We start from the raw sequence: 12787 nt of genomic DNA, 5'->3' as shown, positions 1-12787 counted from the left end.
TTAAGCAGAAAATTTCCACTCAATGTTAGCTATTTCACTGCTTCAGACAAGAAAATGATGGTCAACATCGACAACAGGTTTTTGTTTCCTGGAAAAGGCTATTATTAGAAGAGTTTTAAAATCTTTGTAGATTGGTATTTTAGAAATTTAGAATTTATTTGATAAAGTTATTTACTTTTATACATTACTTATACACAATACGTTTATGTATTATAAATGGGAATAATCCATGTAGTATATGATAAGAAATATTTACTGAGCTAGGCTTATGATTGAAATATATTTTTAGAGTTGATGTGTTTTTCTTTAAAATCTCTTACAAGATTCTACAATACCTATCTTTGTTCTTTAACCGTTTCTTTTATGTCAAACTCGTTATAGTTCCAGGAGTGTTCAGTTTTGATAGAATTACTAACCGTTTTTATGTTCATTTTCTTATCTAGACGCTTATCATGATGCATTTGTTTAAAGATTTTATTTTCATTTGCAAAATGCTCATTTTCAGATCAAATATTTTGAATAATGGCAGACAAGCGTGGCTCGTCACGTTTAAAAGAGCAGAACAAACGACATGTTATTGATACGGCAACACGTGCCAAACGTCAAAGGAAACAACTCGAATCTCTTGAAAACGATAACTTCCATGATGACCCTCACTTCCAAATGGACCAATTTTTAAGTAAAAAGAAACTCCCTTCTTTCTCAACAGACGGTATTGATTCAAAGAAAAAACGTAAATCGAAAGTTGGAGATATATTTAAATTGAGAGCTAAACGGTCTTTTCAAGCTTTGCTAGAGGAGCTTTCAGCTGAAAGCAAAAAAGGAGAACCTAACTATATAAATGCTGCTGCGAAACCATCAAATTTTCCAAATCGTAATTTTTGTGCTGTTTGTGGATATTTTTCAAAGTACACATGTGTGACTTGTGGGACTCGTTATTGCTGTGTGAATTGCTTGAAAACTCATAAAGACACCAGATGCATGAAATGGACTGCATAATCTTCGGAAATCAATTCTTTCTTAACTTTGGTTGGTTACCATACAAAGATGATGATGTGCTCATGGACTTTCACATGTTTCCACATAGTTTCGAATATGAAGATTTTCTATTGGTTTAAAATCACAACGTTAGCCAATGTAATAGCTTCATTTTGAACCTCAGAGCATAAATGTTATGAAAGTGTTGTTTATGTTATCATCCTCAATGGCATTGCATCGAATGGGATATTTTACATGACTTGAAGCATAATTCACCACCAAAATCGAATCTCTATTTGAATAATTTATCATTCTGACGCCTGTCTACTACAGGGCATTCTGATTTAAAGATGTATGTTAGAAAGGCTAATTTATTTATTTATGAAGGAAGGAGTTTTGGCCTTAATTACAATTAACCTTTTGTTATTGTGATCCATGATTGACTTGAAGGAATTTTATGGTTTTATTTTCTATCTATAAAATTGTAATTTTTAGAATTATTTGTTATGTTCACTTATTGAAATGATAATTACAGTTGTCTCCCCATTCCAAAGATTTGACAGAATAAGAATTCGATCGTAACCTGCATATTGACAGGCATAATGATTAATTGTTTGTACCATGCAGTATCTTGTATACATAAGTCAATGAACATTTTTTAGCTACAGATCTAGATTTTTCTGGTTTGTTACTGTAAAAGCTAATAAATAAAGACTCAACTGAATCATATTATTGATCTGATTGTATATATTATACTTTAATTTCCACTAGAAAAATAAATACTGTGAAATATAATAAGAAGTCAAAAAGATGTCCAGCAAAGATAAGAAAGACCAGAAAATTGCTTCAGAGAAGAAGGAAGAAAAGAAAACTGATCTTGGTTCTCTTGAAGAGGATGACGACTTTGAAGAATTCCCTATGGAAGGTACACACATTTCATTTCTCTTCTTTTATAGAAAACTTTTCATAGTGTTTTTTTACAGGAGAATATCATAGGTGGTTTTAGACCATGTCGAACTTATCAGAGGAAGAGATTTGTAATTTCATTCTGTTGCATTGTCTTTTAACGAGCGTTGCACTCCTTTGCATGTTTCCGATGTACTTGCTCTATTGTCTTATATCCGCCAGAGGATATTGGAAGATACTGTCCAAAATCATTGATAACCTGATTTCTGTAAAACTCGAAGGGCTAGATGGATTTCTTTCAGCTTCTCCAAGCAAAAAAAAGTGAATTAAGCAAAAATATTGATGCTATTGTTTTCGAAAAGTCGCGAATCTTCTGATATGATTGTTCAAGCGCTGAAATTCTATTTTAATGCCGCGTGACCTCGATAAGATTTCCTACCGAACCACAGTACACTGTTCAGCCAAAACACGCCATCTACCGCTTCGGGTTTATAAATATGTGGTACGGACCTTCAATTCTTCAAAGCTGAGGGTTTGATCATAAATAAAAAGCTACATTTTACTAAAGGTTGAAAAAAAGGAATACGAGGCTTTTCACATCGTCATACAAATAAAGGAAGACTCTATAAGGGTCATTTGAAAATATTATTGAAGAATAGTGCTGATTCATACCGATTTCTCCTTCTGACAGATTGGAATGAGAAACAAGAGAACAAAGCTGATCTTCAGGTATGGGAAGATGACTGGGATGATGATGACGTGGAAGATGATTTCTCACAACAATTAAGGTAACAAACTCTTTTTTTTCAGTTAAAGGGATAATCAGATGGTTTGAGATATTTAGATTACAGAAACCTACTGTGGTCCTTAGTAAAACCTCAAAGTATTTTTGTGTAAAAATTTTCCAAAATCGAGATATCAAAATTTTTGGAAATGGTTTCTTACACGGTTCTTACGTTGAAATTCTGTTTTTATCCTAAGAGCCAAAAACTTGTAACTTAAATATCTCGACTTTAGAAAATAGTTATGCAAAAATATTTTGATATTTTGCTCAGGACAATAGAAGGATCCCACATGCCAAATATTACAAACCATCTGATTATCCTTTTAACTTAGAATCTAATGTTCGTAAAAACTAGAGCCAGTCATAGCGGTCTGGGACAACAAGAAATTTCTCATCAAATAGAAACATTTGAAAACTGAAACATGCAAAGAATTTCAATTTGATGAAAAAGTTGCTAGTGACCTCACCTCAAAAGAGCGTAAGCAAATCGATTTCTGAAACCAAAAATGTTGGAAAAAAAGTAGAAAATTTAAGAAATTTTTTAATGATTTAAAAATTCATATTCGTTGCTTTTCATTGAATGAGATATGGGCAACAAATTTTATCCATTTAAACTGCACAACTTGTTTATATTTCATTTTGATGAAAAAGATTTCAAGCGGCCCCAGACCTTGAGATATTGTCATATTGCTTTGAAATTTTGCACACCCTTTTTTCCTAAATCAAATTTCCTCGAAGCTAAAAGTTCATTTTCCCCAATGTTTTTGTGTGTTTTTCAGGCTCTTCTGGCAGAGTAGGCCAGTAATACCGTATACTATTAGTTACATAAGTATATCGCTCAAAGTGTGGACAAACTCTTCTTTAATTTTAATGAACTTGCTATTGTTATAAGAATAATCTTGCAATGTGCATTTTTGAAGCTAAATGTAAAAGGATAATGTTATCCCAAAGTCTGTTAAACTCTGTATTTGAATATAACATATCACACGGATAAAACAAAAAATCTTTTCAAAAAATCTTTCTTCTTCAAAGAGCGGAACTGGAAAAGAACGGTATGGCGAAGAAATAGATTTCAAGAAAATTGCATCACATGTGTATTACCATCATCAGTTTGCTGGACCATCGATTACTATTGTGCTCGTCTGTTTAACAAACATGTTTTTCAAAGTATTTAATTTTTAACGTCAAGTTTAAATTACGTTTTTATAAATAATATCATTAAAGGAAAGAGAATTATACTTTCTTGTTTTCAAAATTTAAAATACGACTTTTAACTTTGTTTGACCTGGAGAATATTTTTGGCTTTCTTTTACTTGTTGGACTCTCTAAAGGCGTATCATTTAGCAATTTCTGGCCGAAAATCCTATCTCAAACTTCTGAAAAGATGCCAAGTCAGCAAAAAAAGAAACCGAAGATGAAAAGCCATATAAGGTATATGGCTTTTCATCTTCGGTGAAAACTCGGGGAAAACTTCGTCGAAATTTTGGCCAAGTGACGAAAATTTTTGCCAAGTGACGAAAATTTTCCCCGACGAAAATTTTCCCCGGCCTTAATGCGTAAACCAACTACCAGCAAGTGACGAATATTTTATCCCGACGAAAATTTTCCCCGGCGAAGTTTTCCCCGATAAGGTACGTCAATACGGACTATGGTGAATTTAGATTAGGTTATATTTCATAACAATGACAAACACCTAACATCCAAATTTGAGGATTTTGTCATAATTATTTGAATTCATTTTATTTCCTTTACTTTAGAGACTTTTACTTTATTTTATGTATGATGTGAATCCTTGCCCATGAATGAGTCCCCCCCAGCGGTTTTTGTGATGGCGTGATTGGCGTTTTTCAAGTTCGTGATTGTGTGATCAGAGGAACCAACGGGATAGGATTATAAAGAATAATTGAAAAACTGCTTTTATTCTTTACTTTTTTGTTTAGACTAGAAATAAAATATTATATATAAAGATAAACAAGAACAAAAATCAATCAATCAATCAAGATGCAATAGACAGACTCCGAGGTACGGAGTAGGATGGTTTACAGTATAGAGGTATGTTAAATTTTTCGGATCAGGGTGCCCCATAAAAAATGAAATGGAATTTGACAACGGGTGCTTCTTAAAGCAGTTGAATTATTTTTAAGGGGGTGGAATCATGGATTTATTATAGAGACTCTGGATAAACATCGAATAAAACGGTGGAGAGCGAAGTATTGTATTTCCATTGTTTCAGAAAACAATCGATGTACAGGCTTTATCCGCAAAGGACAACTGTCATGGCGGCTCGAAGGACTCTGATTTTGAAAAATGATTAATACTCTTATTACCAAAAAGTTCTCTAACTTTTTCTATTTGCACTTTTGCTGGCCAAAAGTTTGAAAATAAATGCTAGAATACCAAACGAATACATTTATGAAATCTGGTGTGAGAACAAAATCATCAGAGGAGTAAAATCAAACAAAATGTTTATAATGACACGAAATTTTGATCTTTCCAATAATTCTCCGAGAAGAGCTGAGATTGACATATGTTAGACATGAGTCTTATAGCCCCACTATGGTATAAAATCTTTTGGTGGCACGTGGTGGCACGGTGGTTTTTTTTTAGGGGTGAAGTTTGAAAATTTCTGGTGTCAATATTAAATTTCTTATACAAAGCATGTTTTACATTATTCTCTCAATATAAAACGTCATAACGACATATTACTAGACTAGTAAACTAGTCGGTTATTACTTATAACCTTATAATAAAACTGTCAATCAAATAATATAAACACTAATTAAAAATTCAGCGCGCGTGAGAGAAAAGGAAAATAACCGTTGTTGAAATTCAGAAAAGAGACGCAACTTCACCCACAGATATCTGTAAAGCCCGAAGGACTAGATTTGCAGCTTTGTTCAAAAAGTGAAGCTCATCTTTGGAAGGATTTCCTACCAGAGTCACGTGACTAAAATATGCAATTTCACCGGTTTGAGAGATGTGAAATAGCGTTTGCCGCCTATTTTTTTTGATATTGCGCTCCGAAAACAATCAAAATGCTAGATCCTATCCATCGGCACGAAATTTAAAAAGTCAAATTTTAGCTTCACTTTTTTTTGCTGGAGAAAGCTTAAAGTTGCCTATCTAGCCCTTCGGGCTTAGATATCTGTGACTTCACCCTTCGATTCTTTTTATTTGGAGCTTGATTTTTTGTATATGGGTCTGTTTTCAACGACTAGTTTACTAGTCTAACATATCACTTGCAATTAACTAGCTGAGTTTGAATCTCGGAGGAAAGCTTTAAGTCTCTTTTGGGAGTTGGATACCGTATTACTTCGAATAAACGCCCCTTTTTTTCGATTTTAGGAGGGGCGTTTATTCGAGGAGGGCGTTTAAAAGAAGGGGGCGTTTATTAAATTATTTTAGTCTAAAGTCGAATATTTAGAGCAAATATACCATTTGGATTAGTTCTTTGTCAGGATTTTATTGCAAAATTTCTTTGGCTCAACGACTAAAATTGCATCGAAAACTGCTCTGGTTACAAGAAATGACTAAAATCTTCCTTTTCAAACCCAATTAATACTGGTACTGAAGTATTAAAGTCAGCCCCTCCCCTAGAGGGGGCGTTCATAAGAAGGAGGCGTTTATTTGAGGAGGGCGTTTATTAAATAATTTTGCTTTAAGGAGGGGCGTTTATTCGAGGGGGTGTTTAAAAGAAGGGGGCGTTTATTCGAAGTAATACGGTAAGTGCTCTTTGATGAGGAACTGCAATAAAATACTACAAAAAATCATTTAATGGTGGAAGGAGGGTGAACAATAATGTTATTACTGCGGACAAGGCTTGTACATGAGAAATTGGCAAAAATCAGCTAGTTTTTTTCCTGTGTCTATGATAATTCCTTGGTGGAATTAAGACTACTGATAGCATACACAATTAGACAGCTCCAGGCTTCTAGGCCTTACTTTTAATACTTTTTAGTTTTACGCTCGAAACGAAGTTGTCTAGACTACGGGTCGTAAAAGGTTTTATGAAGAGTTTTATTAATATCTTGAATTCCCATTTTTTTTAGATAAGCCCTTGAACATACTATATTGGCTACATCTGAAACGACATCTCCCAGGGTGGGGGGGGGGGGGCAAGTAATCAATATAACTGTGGTCCATTTGTAAGTTCCAAAGTGGGTAAATTTTGGCCAAAGAAACTACATAAAAATAGGGTTTCTTGGAAATTGGAAGTTGTGCAAAGTTGTTTTATTATTTTTTCAGATTTTTCGACAGAAAGATATAGGCCAAGGTACTCTAAAAGCTGGCCGTAGTGATTTTTCTCGAAAACTTTTGTTCACCTTAAAAAATGGATTTTCGTTTGGATTTTACCGTTTCAGGAAATCGCGCTATACTTATTAACCCTTCAAGCATCTTTGGAGGGGGGAGGTTGAGGCCCCTTTTACTTTAATCGTAGAAATTTTAGCGAGACTAATTTTAGCGCATATTAGCGAGTCAGGAAAATCTTGATTTTTTTTGGATTTATTTTAGCGAATCACGATTTCAAAAAATTTCGCGTGGATTAATTTTAGCGAATACTCGTATTACATTATTGATTGCTTTCGTTTTCTAGCATTTCTTTGCACTAAAACCCTTCCTATTGATAAAAATGTGTCAAGGCAATATAACCAGAAATTTCGCGCGGATAAATTTTAGCGATCTGGCGATTCGGTGTGTTTTAGCGAGATTTATTTTAGCGAAAATAGGGGAAACTCGCTAAAACGCTAAAATTAGTCTCGCTAAAATTTCTACGATTAAAGTAAGTCTCTCCCTATAAAGATTGACAAGTGCTATAACCTTGAAATTTTGACCAATATAGACGTATTAATAATTGGAGATGATGAACAAAATTTTGGATCGGCCACCTGTTATGTTTGATTGGTATTTTACAGACTAGAATGTAAATTAAATCATATATCGGCCGATTTGCTCGTTCAATTCGATTGAAATTTGTTTCTGAAGGCTAGTTTGTCAAATGAAAGAGACTAGTAACGAAAAAAATGAGTATTTGCTATTTCAGACTGGTCTGTAAGATACACATTGACCCCCGGAGGGACCACTTGAGCTTTTAACTTGAATTTTCATCATCATTTTTCATCAATCCATGATATGCACCATTGCAATGTCTTCCACGGACCCAACAGCTGTTTGGTTGTAAGTGACGTATTCCAGTCAATACGTCACTTTTAACCAATCAGCTGTTGGGTCCATGGAAGACACTGCAATGGTACAAATCATGAATAGATATTTCGCTCGAATCTTTTTTCGAATTTTCTTGAGCATTTTGTGATTCTTTTTATTCTCAACTTCAGGTGAGCTAGAATGTGACAATTCATTTTTCAAAAATTTTGGCCTTTGGGACCTGGAGACGAGTTTTGCGCCAAAACGAGGCTAAAATTTTTGGGCAGCCTGGAGACTTCAAAAATGGTCGGATTTGGCTGAAATTTTGCACACTTTTTTATTTTTCAAAAGTTTTGATTTTTGGGGCCTGGGGACGAATTTTCGCCAAAACAGTGTTTTCCACCATAATTCAATTCAACAACTTTATATCTTTTAGCTAAATACATAAATTAAATAAATTATACAAATGGCAAAATGCAAAGGAATAATCCGGTTCCAAAAATTGATATCGCCTCTACCCCTACTACGGACTCATCCTGTTACATTGTAAACTGTACAGAGACAAGTATTGACAAATTTGTTTTTCTCCCCTTATTTATTTCTGTATGGGATATTTAGAGTGTTTCCCTGCTAAATGGGATTCCAATTTATTGTGGTTTTTTTTATTTCATTCGAGGAGAAAATTCGCGTTGGTAGATAAAAATTTGAATGAGAGAACATTTTGGCTAGCTCATGCGAGTTCTTCCACCCTATTATCTGAGCATCTACAATTTTTTCCATTTCACACAGTTTCGCAATGAAAACAAAATGATTCTTGATAGAAAGTGATCATTTTAATTAATCTCATTATCAAATATGACATACACATACCTTTTTACTTCGAATAAACGCACCCTATTTTAACGCCGTCCTATTTTCGGTATTTCAAAGAAGGATAACGATATAAGGCGGCGATGACGTAATCAATTATGTCAATAACTTCAACCAAAGATACCAGTTTTTTTAAAAGTATTTTAAAATTTATCAAAAATTTTCGTTTTGCGGGGGGGGGGGGGGGCTATATCAAATCATATCAGAGGGGATGCGTGCAGCCTAAACATGTTCAGGCTTAGAACTCGGAAAGTTAGGAGCATCTGAAGGCTTTAGAAATTTTGGATGTTCTTATAAAAAACGTGCAAAAGGACAAAAAATAACTCCGAAATCTGAAGAACCAAAAAACATAAATAAAAAATCTTAGGCAAAAAAAATAATTATTTATAGGAATAGAAGAACACAAAGTTCAACGGAAGAAAAATAACTCGAAAAATTGTAGGTCCAATATCGAGTTAATAAAAACGAAAAATAACTTCAAAATGTAAAGGTACGAAAAAAAGTTAAAAATGAAAAATAATTCGAAAATTTAAAAGCATGAATAAAAATCGAATCACAAAAATTAGAATATAACGTATTAATAAAATCATAATTTTTCAAACGTAAAACAACTCGGTTATTTCGTAACTCCCTCTTAATAAGGTGAAAATAACTCTATATTTCCAAGCCTCTATAATATCACCCCTGTCTCACAGCCTCGGTGAAACTTTTTCTCAAAATGGGGATAAAATTTTCTATTCAAAACCCAATGGGGATAAAGATTCTATTGTTCAAAGATTAAAAAATCCAGTGGGGATGGTTTTGGAGTGCAATTTTTAAGCATGGAATTTTGAATGGGGATGAAATCAAAGTCAATTCTTTAGTGGCGATGAAATTGTAGGGGACGAGTTTTTGGCTGAATTTTCAGTAGGGCTGGGGTCCCAGTGGGTCTGTGACACAGGGGTGTAATTTCTAACAAGGTACACAGCGTTTACAGAAAGTCAAAATTGACTTAAATACACAGTTGTAACGTCAGTCTTTCATTGTCTACTCCTATTCGTTAAATGTGTCATACATTTATTCTCTAAAACTTTGTGGAAAGCAATTATTCTGGTTGAAGGAAAAGCACAGTATTTTCTGTTATTAATATTATCATAAAATTCAGCTCCAACTTGTTTTCGAATTCCCATTCCAGTCACATTAGCCTTGTTTACTAACATTCCTATATAAACATCATCCAGCCTAAACGGTTTTAACCAATCAAAATGAGGAATCATTTTACCAACTACATGTCTTGATAAAACAACACCCATCCCAGGTGCGAAAGGAGGGTATTTGTTTGGTTCCCACTCCTCTTTCGGTACATGCCATTTTGATTTTTCATTTCGATGAGGCCCTAAATTCATGAACATATTTCCAGCATAAAGTCTATCTTTATGTTTTAAAACGAAAGGGTCTTGGTGTATCAATTTGAATAAATTTGGTATGTGTATAAAAACATCGTCGATCAGCTTTCAACAGATAATCATACTGGCAATTTTCAAAAGACCATAAAAACCCAAACATGACTCTTCTTGACAAATCAAAATAGTGTTCAGCACGGTTCATTATAAGCATATCTTTGTGAACAGCAGATTCATTTCCGCATTCTCCATTTCACTTTGTAGATAACCGGTCATAAAATATACTTTATATGTCGTTTTATTGCCATAGTTCTGCTGCAATCTTTTAGAAAATTTACTAGAATCTCCCCAGTTCATTCTTATAGAATCTCGCCGATTTTTATGACCAATATGTGATGTCACTAAAACCATTATTTGTGCGTCCTGGGCTTTGATATCTTTCTGGTTTATAAGCTCTACGTTAGGTCTTTTTACATTTTTTTTATACGTGTTCAATTTTATACAAGCTTTTAAGTTTTCAATAGTTTGTACCATACGCGTTAGTCTGCTAGTCTGATTAGCGTGTAATTCATAAAGTTCTGTTTTTAGATCTTTCAGTTTCTGTCTTAGTTTGTAATCGACTACAGATAAACGATTTTTAACGTAACCTATTTCTTTTTTCAATGATTCTATATTGTCCATTTTCGGTGCAAAATATGTGACATTGTAGGCATACAGGAACGTCATGACGAAGCAACCAGCAAAAACCAACCATGAAAATTTGTTAATTCTTCCCATGCTTAAAATAAAGAATTTTAAGTAATTTTAAGTTATAAATATGCCCGGAGGGTACAAGGTTTGTGAGATGACGGGTTCGTCTCAGCCAAAGCTCGAAAATCGACCCATTGAGAGACTGGATTTCGAAAATTTTTCCATTCCAATCCATTTTCTGACGTTTTTGCCACCGTTAGAAGAAACTTTCCCCCAAACTTTCAGCCAAAAATTTCCAATCTTAGTCCAAATTTCAAGAATTTATGACCCTTTGAGGGAGTCGATTTTTGATTTTGGAATAGACTAGGTTGCTTTTAAATGTTTTTGTACCCTTTGAGGTACTTTCAAATGTGTGAAAAAGGTACCCCTATTGCTCGCACATGCCAGGCCCCTATTTTACCCAAGTACCCTGCCCCCCCTCCCGGTCATGTTTTTGACCTAATAACCAAAAGCTACATTCATCGTCAGAATACTTGGCAAAAAGAAATTTCGCTCCTAACTTTTAAAGCCGCAAGTAGTTTTAAATGCCTTAACACTTACGAGTTAAGGATCTTTAACCTGCTAACAGCTGTTCATAATTTTCTTACGGGCACAGTAGACCAATGAAGTATAAACCCGAAGGGCTAGAATCGAATCTCCTTGGTAGGATTTGAAGCCAACAATTCCTACCAAAGTTACGCGGCCTTGAGTGGCTAGCCTGGATTTTACACAAATGATAGATTGAAACTAAAATTTACCTCTAAATTTCGAAAAAAATATCAATCGTAAACAAAGGAATTGCTAGATTCAATCTGTCGTCAAAAAAACGGCGCATTTTTTAAGGCTTCACTTTTTCTTGCCTGAGAAAGGTTAGAGATTCTACTCTAGCCCTTCGGGTTTAAACTCAATGACAGCCCTTGAAAATTAACCATATCTGAGGAAAATAGTCGTCCCGCGGAAAATTCTACAACAATAGTCTTGTTGTGTGCACAAGAAAGTCAAAAACTAAATTTCCTAATACGACGCCCTATTCCAACTTTGTCAACTGTTGTCGTTCCCAGACCACTCTTAGCGATACACGGACCTCAAGAAAATGAGATAACATATTCGTCAGATTGTTTTCACCCATCCCTTAAAAGCTTTAGAGTGGTGGGCAGAAAACAATCACGATCTGATCTCAGGTTAAAGATGTGAATTATCCCACAAGGCTGAGAATTTTGCTGAGAATTTTGCCCGGAAGCCAGTATACCCTTACCAAATCTCAAATCGAAATATTCGATTAGATAAAAGTAACAAGCCTGAAAATGTCATTTTCGCCCGAACTTTTAATTCTACAAAATGTTAAAATATCAAGAAATGTCAACATATTCTGACCATGATTGCATGGTATTATCATTAAATGCATCTCATAACAGCCATAACCGTTTCATATACACACTAAATACTCTTTAAAAATTCTAACACACAAAACACGGTATTAAAATACAGTCATTCCTTTGTTTTTATATCTGTAATAATCTCTATGGCTTATAAATAAAATGAATCTTTCTTTTAATACTTAACTGAAAGAATATTTTCGGAATCTTTTCTGCAGAATATCAGTTTGGTATAGGTCATGTCATCATGAACATATAAACGACTGGACATTCTCTTCCTTTGTATTTTTGTAGAAAGCACTGCTAGCTTCGTTGCCGCCTTGTTAAAGACATTAAATGAAACAAAAACATCAAAATAACGAAGCTTCTGGTTATTCTTTTTATCATTAAATTAATCACCCAAGGAAACATTTTTCATTAAATGAAACAATAAATTTTGATGATATACCTCTTGAGAATACCTTGCAAACAACGTCAAAACTTTGACAAAAGTCTCTGTTGTTCTACTCTTTTCAAGTCTTTTATCTGTAGCATAACAAAGATAACAGAGACAAAATCATCGTCAAAACTCCGACTAATATTTCTAAATTTTGACTCATAAGGATGGAATAATTGCCACT

At 34.1% G+C, this 12787-nt stretch overlaps 2 protein-coding genes across 2 annotated transcripts; both read left to right on the top strand.

Annotated features, from left to right (window-relative positions):
- Positions 1-462: 462 nt before the first annotated feature.
- LOC136810376 (zinc finger HIT domain-containing protein 1-like) lies at positions 463-1566 on the top strand. The gene has a single exon (XM_067066932.1). It carries the CDS (start codon positions 523-525, stop codon positions 997-999), a length of 477 nt encoding a protein of 158 aa, XP_066923033.1. The 5' UTR covers positions 463-522; the 3' UTR covers positions 1000-1566.
- A 169-nt stretch (positions 1567-1735) lies between these two features.
- LOC136810380 (26S proteasome complex subunit SEM1-like) lies at positions 1736-3930 on the top strand. The gene is made up of 3 exons (XM_067066933.1): positions 1736-1903; positions 2576-2672; positions 3701-3930. The coding sequence occupies exons 1-3, from the start codon at positions 1789-1791 to the stop codon at positions 3735-3737; spliced, it is 249 nt and encodes an 82-aa protein (XP_066923034.1). The 5' UTR covers positions 1736-1788; the 3' UTR covers positions 3738-3930.
- The last annotated feature ends 8857 nt before the right edge of the window (positions 3931-12787 follow it).

This window comes from Clytia hemisphaerica, unplaced genomic scaffold, assembly GCF_902728285.1.
Source record: "Clytia hemisphaerica strain Z4C2 unplaced genomic scaffold, Clytia hemisphaerica genome assembly, whole genome shotgun sequence".
Classification (NCBI taxonomy): domain Eukaryota; kingdom Metazoa; phylum Cnidaria; class Hydrozoa; order Leptothecata; family Clytiidae; genus Clytia; species Clytia hemisphaerica.
The sequence above is the reverse complement of the archived record's forward strand: the minus strand, read 5'-3'. Positions and strand labels throughout refer to the sequence as shown.